The sequence below is a fragment of the Nyctibius grandis genome, chromosome 1 (genome assembly GCF_013368605.1).
Source record: "Nyctibius grandis isolate bNycGra1 chromosome 1, bNycGra1.pri, whole genome shotgun sequence".
Classification (NCBI taxonomy): Eukaryota; Metazoa; Chordata; class Aves; order Nyctibiiformes; family Nyctibiidae; genus Nyctibius; species Nyctibius grandis.
Window position 1 is genome coordinate 125,124,348 of NC_090658.1, and position 22,615 is coordinate 125,146,962.

The following is a 22,615-nucleotide window of genomic DNA, read 5'->3' on the forward strand; positions in this document are numbered from 1 at the left end:
CTGCACAGTATATGCAGACAGCATTTTTGAAGAGTGTAACGTAATACAGTGTAATTACTCACTCAATAAAAATTTACCCTACATTAAGTTAAGCAGTAAGTGGGGTTTCTCAATTCTTATATTCCTATGTTAAGATACTTTTAAGACTCTGCTGAAAGATCCCTAAACTTAAGGCAGACAGCATTTCACCCAGAGGTGGCCTCCCATGATTAAAAAAGAAATGTACTTACTTCAGAAGGACTAACCCTCTAGGTACAAGTTAAGTAAAACGAAATCTGTAGCAGACTTTTAGAAAATTCTGAATTCCTGCCCACTGACAGGTTCTGCTTAGACATTCTCAAGTCAGATACACCAAGTAATGACAACATCTTCTGGTGAAATAAGCATCCTTATCTACAGGTGCACCCCAACCCCGTCCAGAGCAGAGCACAGTTCTTGGCTATTAAAGAACAGTGATAGTAAAAAAAAACAAAAAACAAAACCACACACCACACACAATATGAACAAAAAAATCCCAATTCTTCCTACTTCCTGAAGTATTCCTGCAAGACCTAGAGGTAACTGTGATCTTTCTGTTTAGTACAGTCTCAAGAAAACAGATCTCAAAAACATGGGTGAATGGTACAGAAGCTTCAAAGCTGAGGTATAAACTGTTGCTGTCCCCCAAATCCAGCAGTACAGTGACAGAACTGCAGACTATATAGAAATAAAGTTAACAGCTGAAAAAGGAAGCAGATATAATTAGAAGATTTAAAGATTATCAATAATTAACAAGCAAGTCTGCTTGCCTTAACGTGGAGGAACTCTAATGAGAAGATGTAGCAGTCAAGGCAGATATGTTTCTCTCGAAATTTCTGTAGTTTGACTACTACAGTATATTGAGTACAGTAGTGTGTTAGTGGAGGCTAACAAGTTCCCTCTATGCTGCAGAAAAGAAGACCCTTATACACTGCCGCACTGCTAAAAAGTCTATCAGAGAACATGAATCCTCTGTCATTAAATGATAAAACTCACATCCATCAAACAGCAGATTCTCTGTTGTTACCTTTATTTCATGAAGAATTCCTGGGGATTAAAATCCAGTGGAGATTCTAACAGCAAGCAAGATCACTATGGATCTAGATTTTGTGTCTGCAGCATCATCAAGAACCACTTGAAGCAATGCCTGTGTTTCAAGTTTTTCTTCCATGATCAAAACCCTAAAACTTCTTTCTGATGTCTTGTGTGTAAAGTAACTCAAAGCCTTGAGAAAGCACTTACTATCAGCAATTTACGCTCTCTTATGCAGCATCCAGGATATCTATATATCTGCCACAGTAATTTAGCTGCTTCCAGTAGCTCCACATTCCTTACCAAGGGGCACTGAATAGTCCACTTGAAAGTCTCTGGAGTTTTTAGTCACAAAGTCCCAAACTGCAGTCGGAGATAAGCAGCAAGAAAGAACAGAGTATAGTTCCACAATGGCTTAAAAAGCAAAACGAGGTGCCAGCTTCCCCTAACAAAGCCATTTCTCTCTCCAAAGCCAGCTATAGCATTTCCACTACCTCATTTGTGCCGGCACTACTGTTCCTGCAGTAAAACAGATAAGGGAATCAAATCTGTATGAAACATTATATTTTTTTCTGTGTTAGTTTTCAGCATCTTCAGTTCCCCAACTGAGCTTTCCACCTCCTGAATGATGGTGCTGGCACAGTGGAGATGGGGGAAATATGCAACCAGTGCAAAGGCAAGACAGCATCTTTAGTAGTAACCTGCAGTTCGACCAGCTTCAAGTGAGTGTGGAACTAACCCCTAAGAGACATGTCATTTGCTTCACCTAGATGGAAGGCACTCAAGGCACAGGCCAGACAAATCATTAAAAAAAACATTTGCAACAGCTTAACATATTATGATCTTTATCAGCATATATAACAGTTTATGGCATGTAAACAAATACTTGAAGAATCTGGGCATTTCTACTCAACAAGGAAGAGTCAAGTTCCATAAGAGGAGCTGAAGCATGTTTCACAAAAAAAAAAGGATCTTTGTTGCGGTATCCCCAGCATTTTCTCTCCCTAGTCAACTGCTTTCTCCTACCACCCCCTTTAACACCCTTAACCTAAGCTCTTCCCAGTATTTCTCACAGAACTCTCCCAATATCTTCTGTCCCTCCCCACCCCAGCTGACCAGGATACAAGACACACTACATCTGAGGTGTGTATGCCATGTGTGGCCAACACAATGTTTTAACTGATCAGCTAACGAGGCCAGGCAGAACAGGTAACTACCATTTTCAACCTACAGCCTTTTCCTTCAGCAGATATGTAGATTTATCCAGCTACCAATTTTCACAAAATCCGCAGGAATCTAATCTTTCAGCCCTCAACTCCTGTCAAACCTGTCTGAACCCAGCTAAGTGATTCAGAAGTTATTAGGGGAGCAAAGATGGACAGAGAGCACAGGTATTATTTTCTTGGGAAACCAAGCTAAAAATATAATGTAGATGAAACCAGAGTAATTATATTAGTAAAGTACATGACAAGACAGTCACATAGGAAAATTAAAGAGAAAAATGAAGTCAAAAGAGAAGAGAAATAAGATTAATATCACCTGTGGAGATAATTTTTAGACTTTCCACCTCTACAGATTTGCTCATTTTCCCTCTGCTCAGTAGCTTTGTACAATAGCAACTATTACAGTTATATCCATTTTTGGCACAGTCAGTTGGCTCTGAAGGACTACTGAATGACACCTGCCCTGCTGCAAGAGAGCCACGAACAAACACAAGGTTCTCCTGCAACTTCACAAGCAGAGAAGAGCCTCCCACTCTATTTAAAATTACATTGAATAGAGTTTACAGCATTCATTTATATCACATATCTGAAAGGCTCATGGCTGCTGTTTGGTTTCTGTATCAAGGAGGCAAAATTAAAAAACAAATGAAAACAAAGAAAACTGAAGTTAAGAAATGGGTAATAATCACAAGAAAATCAACAACTTCTGCAGACAAACTTTACACCAACTCTTTAAACAATTTAAAGCAAATATTGCCACAGTTTTCAAAAGGGAGGAAGGAGTAAGATATATCTAGAAGGTCTGAAAACTGTTTTTTATTACATCAGTTGTGCATACCACTTCGAGGGAAAAAAATCCTATTTTAGAAGAACTCCTAAAAAACCCACTTTTTCTAAAAAGTCTCTCTTTTTACCATGTTTATAAAAAAGGTGGTGATAATGCTTTCAGGAAAACCTCCTTCTTAGAAGAGGCTGAACAATCTTGCATTAGTGAGTTAGAAAGGAGATGAATAACGAGAATACAAAAAAACCATCACTGATCAGGTAAATTGTAGGACCCTCTTTGCCCTCTTTCAGAGAAAAAAAAAAGACATTCGATTAATTCAAGAGGCAGATATTTAATAGTGATGAAAGAAAATTTCTCTACCACTAGGTATCACTGACTCCAAAAGTTTGATGGGATCCCAAAAAAGAACAGACAGCCTGGATTTATTAGGATACCCACAAATTCACTAAATGTCATTTTAAATTAGAACTACAAAGCCTATGAGTTTTAAAAGAACTGTTAACCAACTCAGAATCAGCTAAGATGGTATTTCCTTCAAAATCAGGCATGAAAAAAATAATTTTTATTTCTCAAATGTTTGCAACTTCCTTTTAAAGCATCTGGTTTAAGCCAGCGTCAGATACAGGAGATCAAACTACTCTCAACAAAAGACCTTTTCTTTCTAAAATCTTTTTTAAAAAGACTCCTACCAAAACAAAACCTCCTTTCCATTATAAAGCAGAAACACATAGTTTCATACGATAGCAAAGATCGCTACTTAGGGAAAAAAAAAAAGAAAAACAAAACACCAAACAAAAAGACGCACAAAATATTATTTATTTAGGAACTAGATCTTCTGCAGCGGTTTTTTATATCCTTGCTTGATCTCCCTACAGTTCTTCCTATAGAGACCACTAATCACTTCAATTATTGGGAAAAGTTAGCAGTGTGTTTACTCCATATTTCATAAAATGACTTTTATATAAAACTTGTATTTTTAATACTTCACATAACACAGAATATTTTAATTTTTTTATTTGCTCCAAAAGCCATTTTCACAGCTATCGTATTTATCATACAGCATAAAAGACATCTTCCCTATGAAGAAAACATAAAATCTGCAGTCTATCACTACACTATATTATTGTTAAATACTGAAAAAAAAAAATATAAGAATGTAAAACTAAATCTTCCCCATACAGTTTATTTATATGTAACACTAAAGGAAGCAACTGCAAGACAGTAAAATAATATGCAACATACTCCATCTACTGGCAAAATAAAGCAGAAGGGCAAAGTTTTACTATACAGCATCCCAATAATTAAAGAGATGCTACTGTTTTATGCGCTAACATGTATCTAAACCACTCAGCAATGATTAATTTACCAGACACACCAAACTGAACATTGCTGCTAGCTTCCTTTTCCACACACATACATACAAAGGCGAAACAAGACCCTTCTCATCGGTGCCCAGTGATGAGAGGTAATGGGCACAGGTTGAAATACAAGACATTCAATTCAAAATTAAGAAAAAGAAAGTATTGTGAGAGTGGCCAAGCACTAGAAGAGGTTTCCCGTTCTTGGAGATATTCAAAACACAATTGGACACAGCCTTGAGCAACCAGCTCTGAGCAGGGGAGTTAGATCAGATGATCTCCACAGGTTCCTTCCAACCACAGAAATTTTGTGGTTCTATGATCTTACAACTACTTATATCAGGCTTTTGACCTATGTCCCATTCGAAGTTCCCACAAGAACACTTGCACTTTTCTCAAAATACACAGTCAATATGGAAATATTTTAAATTATCTGTGGCAGAATTCTCCCAAATGCATTTTCAGCAACTTCTAGTAATGCAAGACTTTTAAAAGTCATCTATACTGTGATACACAATCCACCACAGGTGTACCTTCGATAAGGGAAATGGAAGTTGCAGATCAAATCTAACTCAGGAATGCATATCACCATGTCTTCAATTAGAACAACTATTAGACCCATCTGGTCTAATCAAATAAAAAAAAAATCTAAAATACATTAGAAAAATTAAATCACAAAATAATAAGTAACTAAAAAACTAAATGAAGTTTCACACAAAATACATATCCTCAGAAAATAAACCAACACATGATAAACTAACTCTGATTCTCTATTGTACTAGACCTGAACAGTAAACAGGGCTTTAAACTGGGGAAGGCTGCTGCACTGTTTGTAGTCCACTCTGTTTTTAGAGAAGATGCTTGACAATAATTTCCTTTAGTGTTTCATCTGAATTTACCTTTTTGCAGCTATTTTCTAAAATATCGTAAACAAAGTTCCTAAAAAATTAATTTAATCATGAAAATAATGTTATGATTGGTGATTTTTTCCTTAGATTTATCTAAGGAAAAAATTAATTCAAGTTCAAATAGCAGAAAAAATTGGAAGATTTTCAGAATTATTAATTGGAAAGTACCGGTTTTATCCTGTGTAATTAAAATACATTAATCATTGTCCTTGTTATTCTGCTTGTGTAATACATTTTAGTCTTAACAAAAAAAACTTAGTTCGTAACCATAAAAAAAATTCCACTCTACCTCTAAAATCATCTGTTCAGAAATGTTTCTTTCATTTATACAATCACAATCCACCATATAATTCGCTGCTATTTGAGCTCGCTGCAGCCTGCTCACTTCTGCTCTCACCTTACTCTAGCTCCTGCCTCCAGACACCCTTTTAAGACTGTTTCTCTTCCTAGTTTCTAGTCTCTACCATTACCACATCAATCTTTAAGTGTGCCCATGTACTACTCGAATCCCTTCTGCAGACTTCTGATTGCTCATCAATTCCTAGTTTGCTCTCTTGATTACTACATGCATCACCTCCCTCCTGGACTAGCCACCTTTCCCAGACACAGCCTTAAAAGGCAGATTTTCATTTGAACATAGTCCCAAACACCACTAAGCCTCAAATTTTCTTGCCTTCCAACCTTAATTACCAGAATACTAGCAGGCACGGTGCCTTAACACTGACTTCTCTTTTGTTTACACACAGAAATGCTGGCAGTTTCCTTCAGTCGATGGCTCTAGTCTTCAAATGACTGCCACTGCATCCACAACATTAGGTGGAAAAGAGAGCAGAGGTACCAGAGCTTCTTTTTATATAAGCCACCAGTAATGGTTGCTATTTCTCTTCCCAAGAGACGTCTGGCTAGGATGTCTATAAAGCCCGCCATCTGCTGCACAGCACGCAGAGCCAGGGAACTGCTCTGTAGATCAGCCAGAGTGAGAATCTCCATCTTGGATTTCATAGGAAACAAAAAAAAAAAAAAAATTGAGAATCCCTTCCCTCCTCTCTCTGTTTCTGCACGAGCTGCCAAATGAATAAAGAACAGCTTGGATCCACATCATCAATTTATTATATAACAATTTATTCAAGCCATAACTCTGTACGATTGACTTTAATTCCTTTAACGGAAGAAATTACAGCTTCAGGAAATAAAACCATACCCCTCTAATTAATTAAACTATTTGACATCAACGCTATCGTTCGTATATAAACAATGTTCATCTCTGGGCAGTTATCAGCATGCCTAGAAAACTTACTCATCAAGGAACAGCACCATGAAGGACAGCACAAAGACCAATGAAAATTTGTCAGCTCCAATTTATCAGTTTGCCTATTAAGCAATAATTGATAATGCTATTAATAATATGTTAATAATGGATTCCACATCTTCAGTAGGAAAGCCATGCACAACTATTGGTATATCCCTCACACTCACTTTCTCTTATCATCTTCATTTTGTTTATAACAAAAGTATCTGTTGTGTATTTACCTGTTCCAATCAACTCACCTCTTGAAAATAATTAGCAGTGCCTCTGCGTACCTACACCACAGTTAAAAAGTCACTCCTCACAGTTCTAGATTTTGATCTATTAATTGGACTAATCCAGTAGGCTGCACTGAGAGTGTCTTAACATCCTCCAATAAAGGGTACTGACTATTGAAAACCAGGTGCCATAAAGGAAAATACAGTTAAATTTGTAATCTCTTTTCTAACTTTTAGCATGATACTCTCTGTATTGAAGATAGGAAGTGAGTAACTACAGTGCATGTGAGAGAGTATTAAGCAGCACGTAGGTATTGTACCTGCGAACACACACACACAAGAGTAAACAAATCTTAACATTCATAAGACAAAAGTGATCTTCTCATTGGATCAGAGTTGTCTTACACTGAAAATAGTCTCACAAAGAAAAATGTAATACTCATATTAGAAAAACAGTTATTCTTTATCACAAAACCAGAAATCCTGCTTCTTTACAACTTCTTGGGCAGAGATTTCATGTAGTCAGGAAAAGAATATTTCCTTAAATTCCACGTGTTTCATACCTAAAATTACTTCTGGAAGTAATTAGTAAACAGTAGTAGAGACACATTTGAAATGTTTACCATTGGAAGCACCTCTAGTTTTGCACAATTATCACCCAAGGTACTCACATGCACATTTGTTTGCAGAGGTGGGCCACACCGCCATTGTGGGTTTTTGTTTGTTCCGAAATGCCTCTTCAACTCTGGCTTCTGTTTTCCGTACAGTGGAACCATGAGGATTTATTTGTTCTGCCGTTACTGATAAGCCTGCATACAGAAGATAACCATACCTATTTGAATAAACCAAGCTGCATAAAACTCCTGAATTTAAAAAGAAACTTGGAATACCATGCTGCCATAAGAACACATCAATAAATATTTAGCTGGACATTCAAAACAGAGATTCGAATCAAGAATATTTGTTTTCTACTGACAAAATAACTCACTGGTTGCATGGTCTTAAAACTGTCAGCTCTGACCGCTTAGAAAAATACGACTGTCTCTCACAGTTGGGTCCCCAAAGATTGCACTCTTCCATCCCCATTTCCTCCATAAAGCAAATTCTTATTGACAGTTTCATTTTTTTCTAATTTTAAACAGCTGATTTAAAATAAGTGGCAATTCATAATGGCATTGTATGCTGTATCAAAAAGAGTATCTGAGTAAAAACCTGTATTGTCACCATGATGTATGTTATGCAAAATGGATCCATTTCAGAGTCAGTATGAGCTCTTAAATTAAGAAAATGTGATTCTGCTTTTAACAAAATTCTGGTTTTCTTTCTGTAATATAAGTTCATCTCATAGCTTCTACTATCTCATAGGTTTTTTTTAAACTAAATTCTAAAAATGCAAACTAAATAAAAATGGCAGATCTGTCAAAAAAACAGGAAAGTTGTGGAAAAAGAAAGTGACATAGAAAATACCTTCCATTTTAAAACTATGTAAGATTGCTAAATAACTTTCCAAGAGAATTGTGAAGAAAATGGATATGGAGCTTTTTAGCCTTAACCCTCACCTTCAGTATCCTGGAAATAAATTAAGAGCTAATATATGGCACAATTCAGAAAACCAATGGCTTTTCAACTGGGTAAAGATTAAAAAGCCTGCAGTATGTGTCACTTGCCTTCCAGACTCTTCTGTGATTCCACACAGGAACACTTGATAACATTTCAGGAGAATCTATTAGAAGCCACACGCAGATCGGCTTGCTCGATTCCATCCACATCTCATATTGAATGTTGAAGTCTTTCCAAATGTAGCCAAGAAAATGTTGGCCAAGATCTAACCAAGTATGGGGCATGTTCTTTTTGTCAGAAGACAAATTTCCTTTCTGATGGCCGCAGCCACCCACTCTTGACTCAGTCTGACTGCAACACCACCTTGACCTCTTCCAAGAAGGTACTAATACAGGTTTTATATTCAGTCCAAGAACCGCTAGTAGATTCACATGATAAACCTGGACTTTTTCTTCCCATAGTCCACTGTTTGCATTACTGCTCTTCTTTCACAAGCATCCTATTGGCAAGCTAAGAATTTTAATTCTGGTAAGGCTTGAAGGATCCCGTATCAAGCTGAGTCCAGACATATATGCAGAGAAATGTGGACACCGAGTGGGTTTTTTCCTGCATTGGGTTTGCGTGGCCAGATTTTGGTAGTAGGGGGGCTACAGGGGTGGCTTTTGTGAGAAGCTGCTAGAAGCTTCCCCTATGTCCAACAAAGCCAATGGTTTTATTTCTCATTACCCTACTCTGATTTGATTGGTAATAAACTAAACTAATTTCCCCAAGTCAAGTCTGTTTTGCCTGTGACTATAATTGCTGAGTGATCTCCCTGTCCTTAACCCATAGCCTTTCATTATGCTTTCTCTCCCCTGTCCAATTGAGGATGGGAGTGACAGAGCAGCTTTGGTGGGCACCTGGCATCTAGCCAAGGTCAACCCACCACATTTCCCCATCAGATTTATACATCCTAGTCCAGCACTTTTAAAGAATGATGAAAAGAAAAGCTTAGGGTACTTTGAGCTGCACAAAAGCCTGCTGTGCATCCTACAATGAAGCACACTCACTGTGACTTCAGTCTCAACATTCATTTAAGGCCTTGCTTGGACATCTCTTGTTGATATTAAGAAGAAGTACTTAAGGGTCCAACTCCCCACCACTGTGTCTTACACACTGGTCAGACAACAAGGCTGGCTGCCCAATTCAGCATCACTTCATCAGGTAGCTCCACTCAGGCAAACAGCCTGGTATAAGCAACCACTCTTGCATTTAGGTGACCAGTTCCACAAAGCTTTTGGACAGCAAAAGGCATAGTTTAGACTGCTTACACAGTTTTTCTCAAGTACTTCCTCATGGAAACATTCCACTGTTTCAAAATATACTCTTACTAGGAAGCAGAGGGGAAGAAGGAGGATCTGGGATTACTTCTATACCTGACCATCTGGTAATCAGTCCAAAGAAGAAATCAGAAATCCCTTAATGACCTTGTGGGCATCCAACCAAAAAGAAAATGAAAGTATATGCCTTTGTCGGCCCTTGTCTGAAATGTTCCAAAACAGGGTATATGTCAAAGGCTAGATCAGCAGATGCACTGTGATTTTGCTGATCTGCTGTCTTGCTGTGCATATTCTGTAGAACAAAATGGAAGTGATGGCAAGGCTGATCAGCATTCACATCCCTTCCATTCATCACAATGACCAGTGCCAAGACTACGTGCCTGAAGGGCCATCTTCTTGATGTTCTACGCCAGTCTTTGACACAACTCCTGATCCAGGGATAGGACGATCTCTTGTGCTTGCCTTACAGCATGAGGTTTCCTCAGACCTCAAGAGCCTGATATATTTTTCTTCGTTCATAACCAGTTAATCTAATACAGCTTCTTCCATGCATTCCAAATCTTCTGCCCTTGCTAATCCTCTAAGTGATCTTAGCCTTCCACACTCTGCAGCTGCACCAACTGCAGAGCTCACTTGTTCTTGAAACCATCACCATGTCCGTCCAAAAGCATGAACATCTTTGAAATGTGACTTGCAGGTATCTGTGACACTGTAACAGTTTCCATGCCAATGTGTAGAATACTTTGAAGCCTGTCCATTGTATATGAGCTGCTGTCACTCACAAACAACTGGTACTGCTAGTTACCTACCTCTGTCTGAAGATCCACTAACCAGCATTTGACACCAATAATATCTTCTTCTGATTTAACAAGTTCATTGCACGACACCAACAGCCTTAATTACAACTTCTGAAAACCCACCTCTTCTGACAGGGTCTGCAGGTTTTGCCCCCAGAAATATATATTACTTGGTCACTGCCACAGAGAAGGGCAGTGTGCCAGTTAGCTCTTGCGAGACTTGCAAGGAGGGACTTACAAGCTATACAGTCACTCTCTGTAACAAAGAGCTCTTACAAACAGTTACTTTAACCTCAGAAGCAATAACCTTTAAAAATCATGGGGGACTCATAATGGATAATTAACTGAGCATAGTTCTCAGCGTGACACTAAGGCCAGAATTGTGAATATTCTTATATTTCTAATAGAAAAGTACAGAGGAGAAATGAAGGCATTATATTAGTTCTATTCTACAACCACGCTGAATTACAATTGCTTCTCTTATCCACAATTCAAGACACACATTGGAAGCTTGTACAGAATTAGACAAAAAAAATGCATGACTGAATGGGAAAATAAAAGGAACTGTATCCATTTAAACCTGAAGAAGAAAAAGCCTATAGATACTTGCATAGTTCAAAGAAATTTATTAATAAAGGATCTTCAATCTACGGATAGAACTATTTCAAGAACCAGCAGCTATAAGTTAAGACCAGCCAAATTCAACCTAGAAATCAAATAATGCAGATTTTTACCAAAGCAGGAGGCAAAGCAGGAAACATACTTGCCAAGGCAAAGCTGGAATTATTGAAATCAGTAATCCCTAAATCAGCATGAAATTTTGTTCTGATGTTATAGTTCAGTGATTTTCAACCTTTTTCAATTTTCAGAACTTTAAAAATTTTCCACGGGGGTACAGAATCTTTCATATAAACAAAGCCCTACTGAGAATATGTTTGGGCTTTTGATTACCTTTTGTGGTCACTTTAGAAGCTGTCCACAGACTTGGAGGTCTATGGACTACAAGTTGAAAACAACTTTATTAATTTAAATAAAAACTAACTCGGTGATGTCCTCCAATGTAGGGGGCTATATTTCCTCATTCTGGACTATTAGATTGTCAACCTCACGCTCCCCTCAATGTAGATGTAATAGTTGCTTCTTAATCCAAAAAATCAACTGATTATCACCAAAAGTACACTTGTGCACATGCCAGGGTAAACTGAAAATCCACTGGTTTAAATGCCATTCTCCCTAAACTTAATTGTTATTACACTGCATTACATGGCATTTTTAGAATACAGCTCTGGTTTCACCACATCTTCAATTAATACAGCAATCCCAACATTTATCTGTTCACCGTGCTCTACGGTACTTTTTGTACCAATAGGCAATGCATCCTTTTGTAAAGAAGGATGGTGCCTTATTATACCAGCTCACGTAGTTGGAAAAGGTAAGCAAGTTTCAAGCTCCATCATCCTTTAACATGCACTGCCTGAGTCTGACATGCATTCCATATTTCATCTTAAATTTAAATTTGTATATGGACATTTGTAAATTCTGTTTTCTATCCCGTATATGTTGCGTTATGATAAATGAAGTCAAACATACCTCTTTTTCTTCTCGCTTCTTTGATTTCTTCACACATCTTATTAAATTCTGGATCCAGTTCAGCAGCAATGATAGCATGAGCAGTGTCCTTCAAAGTACAAGCTCTATGTCTAATTATTTTATCTAGAAAACAGGACAGCACACTTGTTAGTTTTATCACTATCATGTAAATTCTTTACCATTTCTATGTTGTTCTGTATTGTATATTACAACACTGATACAGACAGAACTGGGAAATAGTACAAATGTATGAAAATGCAGATGGATCAACACCACAGCATGCTCAAAAATCACAACCCAGCTATTTAAGAGATACAGGAGTTTTCAGAAGCACAAATTGTTTCTTTAATCAATAGTGGCATTTATAAACAAATGCAAACAGTGAATGATGAACACACCTAAATCAACTTGCAATCCTTAGAAACTTGCTAGAATCAGCAGGTATACCAGTTTGTACAGGCAGACCTACACAGTATAATGGACTACAGTACAGAGAGTCCCAAAAGTAACAAGAGACTTGCCCAGAATTAATGTACCCACTGGGGTCTAGGAACATTCATACAGTTAGTTACATACATTCATGCCTGTAAAAATCACACTGGACATCTGAATCTGTAAGGTAGACCTGGCTTGCTTATATTCCTCTCCTGTTGGTTTTTTTTTAACCTTAAATTATTGCTTAATTTTTATTTAATAACTGCTAGAAAATTCAATATTGTGCTAAAACAGATTACTTTATTGTTTATATTGAATAGATATTTCTCATTTTAATCCATTCAGAAAAAAATGGCAAGACACGAGCCTCGAGTTTGCTACGTTTTCATCTCTATTTGGGGAACAGGACAAAAAATATTGCCCACACTAGAAGCCTAGATGTGAATCATGAAAAAACTTTTTTTCAGAGAAGACCAGTTCCCGTATCTTTGAAAAGAAACTATTTCAACACTGTTGAAATTTGAAAAGTAATTGTAACAATAAGTAAGCCCATATGTGGAGAAAATCCACATCTAGAATGTTGCTTTTCAATGAAACCTACAACACACATTGTTTGCTTTTAGTACAAACGTATTTAATTTGTCAATTCATCCATGCTGAATTACTTTTTCCAGTTGATGGAGGTACTTCAACAGCAAACATCAACATTAATATCTACAACATATTATACAATTAGCAGATTTAATCTGTTTTAATAATCACTAAAGACAACAATTAAGAATATCAGTGAACATTTATTAAACAAGGTTTATAATTCTAGAAACAGCAAATTTTACAGCTGGTAAAAATGCTGAGTGAAAAATAATAGCCAGTATCCAGCTAAAATGAGCCCTACCTATGTTTTCTGGGGAAATCTACCACCACTTAAATAAACTGGAACTAGAAACTTTTACCCACGTATATTTGTGAAGCATTATGTCTTATGATCACAAAAAATACACTGCATTCTTTGCAGATGTAATTCTGCGACATCAGACTTTAAAAAGTTGCTCAGATAATAAAGTTTAAGATGCCCTTGCAAAAGAAAGAAAGAGGGAGGGAAAAAAAAAAAGAAGGAAAAAGAAAAGAAAAGATCAAATCAAGAGTGTTTGATTGAACTACTACTTTCCTCATATCTTGTGATGGGCAAGACCTTCCCACAGACAGTGCTTCAAAGAGGCAAATACTATTATGTCTAACACACAATGGTTATGTTTCCATGCCTTTAAGAACATTTCCTGGTCAAACAACAGAGGGAAAGAAAAAAAAAAAAAAACACCACTATCTTACTGTCTAACCTATCTGAAATTTTATAGCAAAGTACCAGGAAAAAAAAAACAAAGAAGCCAGTTTTGAGTATCTGTGCTGCATATAAAACCAGCTAGTCTGGTACTCCAATTGCTTTTCCAACTGAACAACAGGACAGAAGCAGGTACAGTATGATTCTTCTGCAAATTCAAGCACGAAGCAAGCACATACGCCCAGCTTTAAAGAATGTGAACATTTATAGGTTAATATTCAGTTAACGCATCTGAACACATGTAATGCTTACTCAGAATAGACACGATGTGCTGTTTCAGCAGTGTATTCATACAGCAGCTCAAGAAATCTTGCATGCCAGAAGAGCAATATATCATCAATTGCTGACAACACAGCGGACACAACTATCTTTCATTACCTATTCAATGATGAGAATCTCCAATCCAAACCATAACCTAGAAATAGCCAGATCCATTTCTCCCAGCTCAGTCCTGACGGCAAGGAAAAACAAAACATCCCTACTTTGGTTCCCTGAATATATTTCTTAAGGCTCTTTCTCTTTGGACAAGCTCCATGAAAACTTCTGCCACTAAACGTTCCCCAAGCTGCTTTTGCTATTTTATGTTTCTGCCACACTGAACCTGCGACTCATGTTGTTTATGATCCCAAGCAGATCTGACCTTACAAGTCTGTAGTCCCATGACACCTGCTCTAAAACTTCAAAAACCCTCTTCAGACTACATTTTCTGGAATTAAATAACCAAGCCCATAGATCCAAATGGCCTAAAAATGAGAACAAAGGGTGTACATTAACGCCGATTTTTCCCAAAGCCCATCACACGCGCCAGTCACACGCAGGAGGTATGTCTCATAGTCCTCATCTTCTAAACAGGCGCTCTTCAGAGACACTCAGAATCTCAAGTGTCCATCAAAGCTTTGATTATTTCACATCAATTACACATTAGAAGTCCTCAAAAGTGTGTTATGAAGAACACAGAAAACCTTTTGCTGTCTATTCTCAATGTATTTCTTTTAGTTGTAAAACAAAATGCACCATACATTGAAGAATAATGTTTATCTTCTACAGATACAAACCAGCACTGGGTTCAAAAGGCAATGTGAAACAAGTGTAACTGTTTGACCAGACTATACTGGATCTAGTCCACACATGAGACATTTGCAAAAACTTCACAAAACCAAAAATCTGAGAAGCAAGAAAAATATAGAAAGTGAGGCTTTAACCTGGTAAAATGATTTCACAAGATTTAATGAAAAACTTTTTAACGCATTGGACTACATTTGCAGATGGACATAGATTTCCAAGTATCATTTATATTAAATACAACTACATTAAAAGGGTGCTTTTTTGTTGTTTTATTGATGAAGCTGCCAATAGAAAGGCCTTCTTTTGGCAACGTACACTGTACGGCAGCCCTAGCAAAGTGTACACAAGATGTTCTTTCCTTAGTTTTGAGTCTGAACAGCTTTTACATGCATTTGAATGTACAAATTCCATTTTAATTGAAAGCATCCCATCACACTTTGTCAAGACAATACCTTCTAATCTCTCCTAATCAGCTGCAACTGACTTCCTTCTCTGATGATTTATTCTGGTTTATTTCTATCCCCAAATACACAGTTCTTCATTTCTGGGGGTGAATTTCATGTTCTAAGCCGATGTGGAAATAAAGCAAGCCACTGCCAGATCGCGTGCAGGATTCTCTACAGAGCTCTCCAAACTCCGCTGGGGTTTTGTTGCATATACAAAGTCTATTCACTGAAGAGGAGCTATCAAATTCGAAAAGGAACTACAAAACCTAATTTATTAGGAAACAACTCTGAATGCTGTAGTTCTCCTGCTCTTATAACGTCCCCCAGTGCACCACATGCCTCAGAATACTAAAAGCACAGACCCTTAGGACTTGCTTATCCTAATGATCACATAACATGGAGTTTATTTAAATGACTGAATAGTAACTAAATACGTGATTAAATATCAGGCTTTCAGGTTTAGGTAGGCCAAAATGAAGCAGGTCCTTACCTCCAGGATCTTTGTCTGGATTGTACTCCAATGCATTGCTGCAGATCAGGTCAATATCTGTTAGGAAATCCTTGGCTGTTAAGTAGTTGTGTTTATCAATTTTGGTTATTACTGTTGAGAGGTCCATTGGCTCTTTGATAACTTCAAGGTAATCTGAAACCTATAAACAAACAGCGTACAGAAATGACACAGGAGCATACCCATTATATTTGAACATTGCCAATCTCACATCTTTATACACTTATTTACTCCACATGCTTAGCTCTAGTATATTAACTAAACATTAACTAACAACAAATTTATGTTGAAAACAGAAGTTTTATCAGACCAAATACAACATAGGGATTCCAAAGCTACTTTTTCTTCAGTAGTTCATCAATTTATCTTTCAAAATTAATTGAATGGTATTTTTGAGGCAAAACGTTTTAATGTAAATGTATTTTTAATTTTATTTAGACTGATTTTTTTTTTTTTAATACTCTTATAGCACTCTTTTGGGTTAGACAGGCAAAAACAATCAGCCTAACTCAAAACCCTAGGAAAAACTAGGGAAGCTATATTTTGTTCACCTTGTAGGTAAAGTTCGCATTAAACTGAACAGTCAAATTATCAGCTTTTAAATATCTTCCATTGAATAGTTCTTTCAATCACTTGTTCAACAAAAAAAAAGTCAGGTTTTATTGATTGAAGACATTAGACTGGCTACACAGACAGGCAGTCTAAAGTGAAAACCTTGTATCACAGTTCACAGCTTACTCGTAACTGAAGATTTAGCATCTACTAAGGTACATTAAAAAGTATTTAATGTAATTAATGGTACCATAAGAGGCTCAAGCTTGATAGTCAAATGTATCAGCACAGCTGCTGTAACAAAGTTCAGCAAAAAATCTATGAATTTGTTATTTACTTCAAGGAAAAAAAATCCTGTACTTGAATGCTTCAATGTGATTAAGATTACAATCAATTAAAAATACTGGCAGCCTCAGAAAACAGTACTGTGTTTTTTCTTTTGAAATCACCCACATACAGTGGCTGTCAAAATACTAAAGAGTTAAATACATATTCAGATGAAGCCATAACGGCTCTGTAGGAATTTTTTTTTAATGAAGTATCTGTAGACATTCATACAAAAATAGATTACCACATAAACGAACATTAACACATTATTTCAGTGGACAGCAGTCTATCACCTAATTCCTTAAATATACACATTGAAATTTATGATGAAAAATTAAACTGGCAGAAATTCTCTTTTTGTCTCCCTCTACGGAAGCATGATGATAACTGGTTCAGTGATCAGAAAGCCAAGCCACGGCCTTCCTTTTCTTGTTAGCATATAATCAGAAAGAATCTTCACTGGAAACTGTAAACATTGCTGCTGAATTAGTCAGGAAAATCCTTGACTTCGCACATAGCAGCATTCTTTGCAACGCAAGTAGGAGTGGAACAAACTTAACGCATTTTCTAAGAAAGTGAAGCAGACAGGCTCTTGCAGAAAAGGAAAGGATAGTCCTGAGCTTAAATGCACCAGGTGGGACGAAAAGGATCACATTTAATTCCTAGTGCTGTGATATATTAGCAGGGTTTTTGGCAAGTCTTTAAATAACAAATTCACATTTCGATTCTCTCCATCTACAAAAGAAGGACAGTAAGGAACAATTTGTTCCTTCTTTACAGGCCCTTTAGACCGCATGTTCTTTGTGGAAAGAAACTGCCTTAACGAGTATGAATACTGTACCTCCCAAGCAGTTTCATAATAAAAATCAAAGTTACTGCTCAGAACACGCTCAAATTCTAAGTTGCCACATTAAAGAGCTCTTGTCAGTCTTTCAAAAACAGTCAGCTACAGAACACGATGGATAGGTCAAATTAAGAGAGGACTGCATGGCCCCAGTAAAAGATGCCTGTTCCATCCTGCATGGAATTTACACTGTGTGTAAATGTGCTTTTTACAATGCTGTACTTTTAATGTCCTGTCTTCCAAAAGACATGCTTCTCTTCAGAAGCAATTAAGCATTTTTTAATTAGCAAGCTTGCAAAGCTTGCAGCTGGCCAGCATCTGATCTCAAAGTCAGACCGAACACAATTCTATTCATATAGCAGCACCTGAAAATAGATTTGCAGATCGAACTATCTCATCAGTTAGGTGTGCCCACTCCATAATCGACCAGTTAATGCCTTATAATGTGCTACCATCTGTGATTAATGGCGTCCACAAGCATTACCGCTGAAATTATTCAACAATACTATTAATGCTGAATACATTACAGAATACAGATCACTTTCCCAATATCATCATGTCTATGATTACAATGCTGTAAAAGCTTTTATTAAAGAATTATATTTATGGTTTCAAGTATTTCAAAAGCACTGGTAGGGATGGGAATGATGGTATTTTTAAATGCTGATTTCAGTTATAAAACTGACAAGAATGCAGAAGGTTTTTCAATAGGTCACTGGTATAGCCACAGAACATGCTCCAACTCCTTGCATCACAGATGATGAGGCTGTGACTATCTCACCAGCTAAAAATCAGCATTTTTGATTGGAAAGATCATGGATCAAACATCTATTTTTCTTATTAACTTATCCATTTCCTTTTTTTAATTTATATTCTTTTTCTAATAGTTTCAACTTCATTGTTTGCACATTACTGAAACAAGACCTCTTCAATATCCACCGGTTTGCTGAAGATGTTAAAGCGTTTGTCTGTGGCCAGCCTCTTGGTAACATCCCTGAGAAACAACCGCAGCTCTCTCAATGTGTTCTCTTCCTGGTCCTCCATTCGCTGTTTTTCTGCTTCTGACAGCTCACGGGCTGGACATGGCAGTGCAAGAGGAAGAACTTCCAGAGCACGAAGAGCTAGGGAAAAAAAACAAGAAGTCAGACAATGGAAATAAAAACACCACAGCGGCTCTTGGGATTGTGTCACTCCAGATTTCATTATATACTTAATCTGCCTCATCGATCTAACTACCACTGCATCCTTAACCCCACAGCTCTCCGATTTCCAAAACTGGTAACTGTAATGCACAAAATTTATTCTAGGCATTGATTAACACTGTCAAATGTTAATTACACTGTCATTTACCCACACCTTTTGAAAAAGGAAAATATCACAAAAGAAAACATTCAGATCACATTATTATTGGTTTTACTGTAACTTAGTTTACCAGCCTGTTTCCTTCTTGGTGGGGGCATTGCTGCCTCATCAAGAATTAACCCTTTGAAAAATCGCCATCTGTCTTCTTCACTTGGTCTTTGAATATAAACAACCTCTTCATGCTGGATTCTGAAAATACATTTCACCTAAAAAAAAGAAAAAGCCATATGAAAATTGAGCCCCCACTCAAAGACACCTGATTAATGACCATATTAAAACACTAGTCACAAACTTTTCAAAATTAGCCACAGGAGAGAAAATAGTAAACCCTACCCAAAGATGTATACACAGCCTAGGGAAAACAAATACTTGTAATTCTCACTGAATTTTCTGTAGTAACTAAACTTGCAGTATCCCATGGTACTAACAGTGGCAACCTCTGCAGTGAAAAGAAGAGAAAGGGCAGGATTTTTTTTTAAAAAAAAAAACAAGAGAAAAAAGAAAATCTTGAGGGAAAAAATAGAACTCCCCTCCCTCATCCTGAACCTCAGAGGATGTAAAGCTAAAGGTTAGGCCTGTCGACTAAATCTGCATTTAATTACACTGCAGTATTTGTCAAAATGAACCAATGACAAAATGAACAATTTCTTCTTCTCAGCAAAGTAGCATGGAGATTATGAAAATCGGTAATATGGACGTACATCCCTCATTAAAAAAAATTACAAACATTTAATTAATATTACATTTTCAGTTTGACATATTTTAAATTAAGTTAGAAAACCAGTGCAAAACCAGAATGTTTTTACATGATCAAAACATTCTGAAGAGCACGTACCTCCCTGACAACACCTCCTTCCACAATAAACTTACCTCTTCAGGCAATTCACTGTACATGGACTCAGAGGTAGACAGTAGAAATATAGGGGAGAAAGATGGTATATCTCGCAGCAAAGTTAGAAAAGTAGCTCTCACAGTTTCACTGACAGCTTCCCACCAATCACCAATATGAGGCATGTAAACAATACTTGGTACTGTTCTTCGAGCTTCACGAAAGATCTAATCAAAAGAAACAGTGGTATTTAAGCTAAGAAACTATTATTATCACTTGTGAGTAATAAAATTCTTGTGGAATAGGAAATTACTCAAGTTTGTGGTATTTCATACACAAATGTTCCAGTAAAATAAAATTATCTAATGATAAAGGCTTTCTAAACAAGTGCTTGTGACTTACCTGTATCATTCAACTATTTTACGTCAACGTGCCAGGGAGACTACAAAACAACTACTTGTCATATATGTTTAAAAAACTTGCTAAGACTAAGCAATCAAGATGAAAACTAAACTGGTTTGCAATCCATGCAAAAATCCACCACAAACTATTTTTGAAACCTAAAACATTTAAAACTAAGTAATTGAACCCAGAACCACAGCACACCAATTCATACACAAGCTAATAAAATGAAAATCAGGAACTGAATACCCAGATTAAGCTTGACAGTAGGTATGTGACTGAGGGGGCAAGTTAAAAAAGTCATTACTCTCACTAGTCAGCAGAGGGATCTCAATCACCCTCTAGAGACTCATTTTAAACATAAGAACAGAAGGAGTCCATGAAAACCTGGCTTTTAAGGTGCATCCCAGTTAGCTGCCTTTGTATTGATGCAACTAATCTGTTCCAGAATTACATAATTTACTCATTACAAGAGAATCTGACATGTCACCTGTGCACACGATTCTTCAGGCGTTTTGGCACTGACTGAATAAAGTGCTGGCAAATCTAGCCTGTGTACAGAGAATTTTTCAAGAGCGTGCAATAGTGCTGGACCAAGGTGCGAAGTCTGACCCGAACCTCTCTCTCCAGATAGCAGTAATCTTGGTCTGTAGGTGGTTGGCTGGTGATAAGCTGACCTGCAGCAAAACAAGTTACAAAATACAATTAACATGCTGATGTTATCAATGGATGGATATATATAACATTTTTTTTAGAATCCAAAAGGCCTTCAGCAATGGGTAACAAAAGATTCAACTAACTCTAGTACACCTCAACACTACGAAAAGTCTCAGTAACTCAAGCTTTATCTATTCTTTGTTTTCACAGCAATTTAATTCAAACTCATCTGTGCAAATCTGTACACATACTAAATTCATTAAAACTTCTATTGTAACCAGTTTATTTAAAACCAATTCCTTGATCATATAAAAAGACTTAAAGGACTTCCAGTGACAATATCTATTTAATAATGTCTAGTTCAGTCCTAACTACCAAAACAAATCTTCAGTAGCCTCAGGAATCCCAGGTCAATCCATCCATCCCTTAAAGTGCTACCCAAGAACCACCTACAATTTCAATACTTTGTTTATTTAAGAATTAGGACCTGAAGTAGGACTGAATAAAATCACTATTCATCTTCTATTCTAGCATATTCATACACTTCTATTCAGTAGATTTCCAGACAGAAGAAAGATTTTAAAGGAAAAACTGCAAAGGTAAACTTGTTTTTTGTTTTTGCTGTTGAGAAGAAATCCTAAGGAGTCCATACACAGATTTTTGGTTTTTCGTGTTAGTTTGTTTTGGGGATTTTGCCCTGTTTTGGGGACGAGTGAGACATGAAGAGAGAAGCATTAGGTTTTTCCATTAAGTGTCTTTTCCATTTATAGAAAATTTATTATGAAACAAAGAAGTTTTTTAATTAATTTGCATTTTCTCTCAATAAGGCATTTTTATCTGCACATCAATCAGCTCGGGCAGTAAAACAAGACTGGCTGGTTTTATTTCAGGTTAAATATTTTGTAACAGCTATGAACATTGCTGACCTTTGGCCTTTCAGTTCTGGCAGTGGAGGTTACACACACAGATAGCAATCAAAAATGCTCAGACAGGTAGATTAAGGGAGGCTTACATAAATTTACAAAAATAAACATACTCTTTGAGATTATTTTATTTAGACACACATCCACACAAATATATATCGTTGTTTTGGTTTTGGGTTCCCCTTCTCGCCCTCACAACAAAAGCTTAAATTTGGAATTAAAATACTTGACTATGTACCTCAAACTATTTGAATTTAAACCCTTATTTTTAAGCTTAGATTTCCATAAATGCTGTTCTGGCATCACTCTTTAGCACAAAGATTTTAGCAGTTTTCCACAAGATGGCTCTACTAAACAGTACTACTACTGAACAGTCTTCCTAATCTCATTTTCTTTATTTAGCAAACTCCCTGCAGAACCCATCACAAAGTAGTCTAAAACTATTCTTAATACAAAACAAAGAAATGTCAGTTTATTATTGTTAATTACTGTAGCCAGTCCAACTTATACACGAAAGACTCATCCAGATTTCAGACATACTTTCTAAATTCTCATTTTCCCGAAACTTTCCATGAAAAACAATGAAAAAAAGATGTCAGAAATGCTGAATGCATTCACTATATAATGCATCCAAGCAGCTGCATACACTGAAGCTCAACAATACTTTAGACCAATAAAAAGCACACAATCCCTCCAAAATATTCCTACATACCTCTCCTTCCCAGTTCTTAATATTTTCAAATCAAAATGGCTTGTTACAGTTAAGAATTGCTGATCAACTTCCTTACTTCTAAGCTACACCCATCTGTT

At 36.7% G+C, this 22,615-nt stretch overlaps 1 protein-coding gene across 1 annotated transcript in view; it reads right to left on the reverse strand.

Moving 5' to 3' along the window:
* Positions 1-22,615, reverse strand: part of ATAD2B (ATPase family AAA domain containing 2B) — a 79,572-nt gene that overhangs the window by 12,959 nt on the left and 43,998 nt on the right. The window contains exons 18-24 of the mRNA XM_068407114.1: positions 20,716-20,902; positions 19,865-20,050; positions 19,065-19,200; positions 18,557-18,753; positions 15,892-16,051; positions 12,117-12,239; positions 7,522-7,659 (exon numbers count right to left, since the gene is read on the reverse strand). Coding sequence (XP_068263215.1) covers positions 7,522-7,659; positions 12,117-12,239; positions 15,892-16,051; positions 18,557-18,753; positions 19,065-19,200; positions 19,865-20,050; positions 20,716-20,902 — 1,127 coding nt within the window. The remainder of the gene's footprint in view (positions 1-7,521; positions 7,660-12,116; positions 12,240-15,891; positions 16,052-18,556; positions 18,754-19,064; positions 19,201-19,864; positions 20,051-20,715; positions 20,903-22,615) is intronic.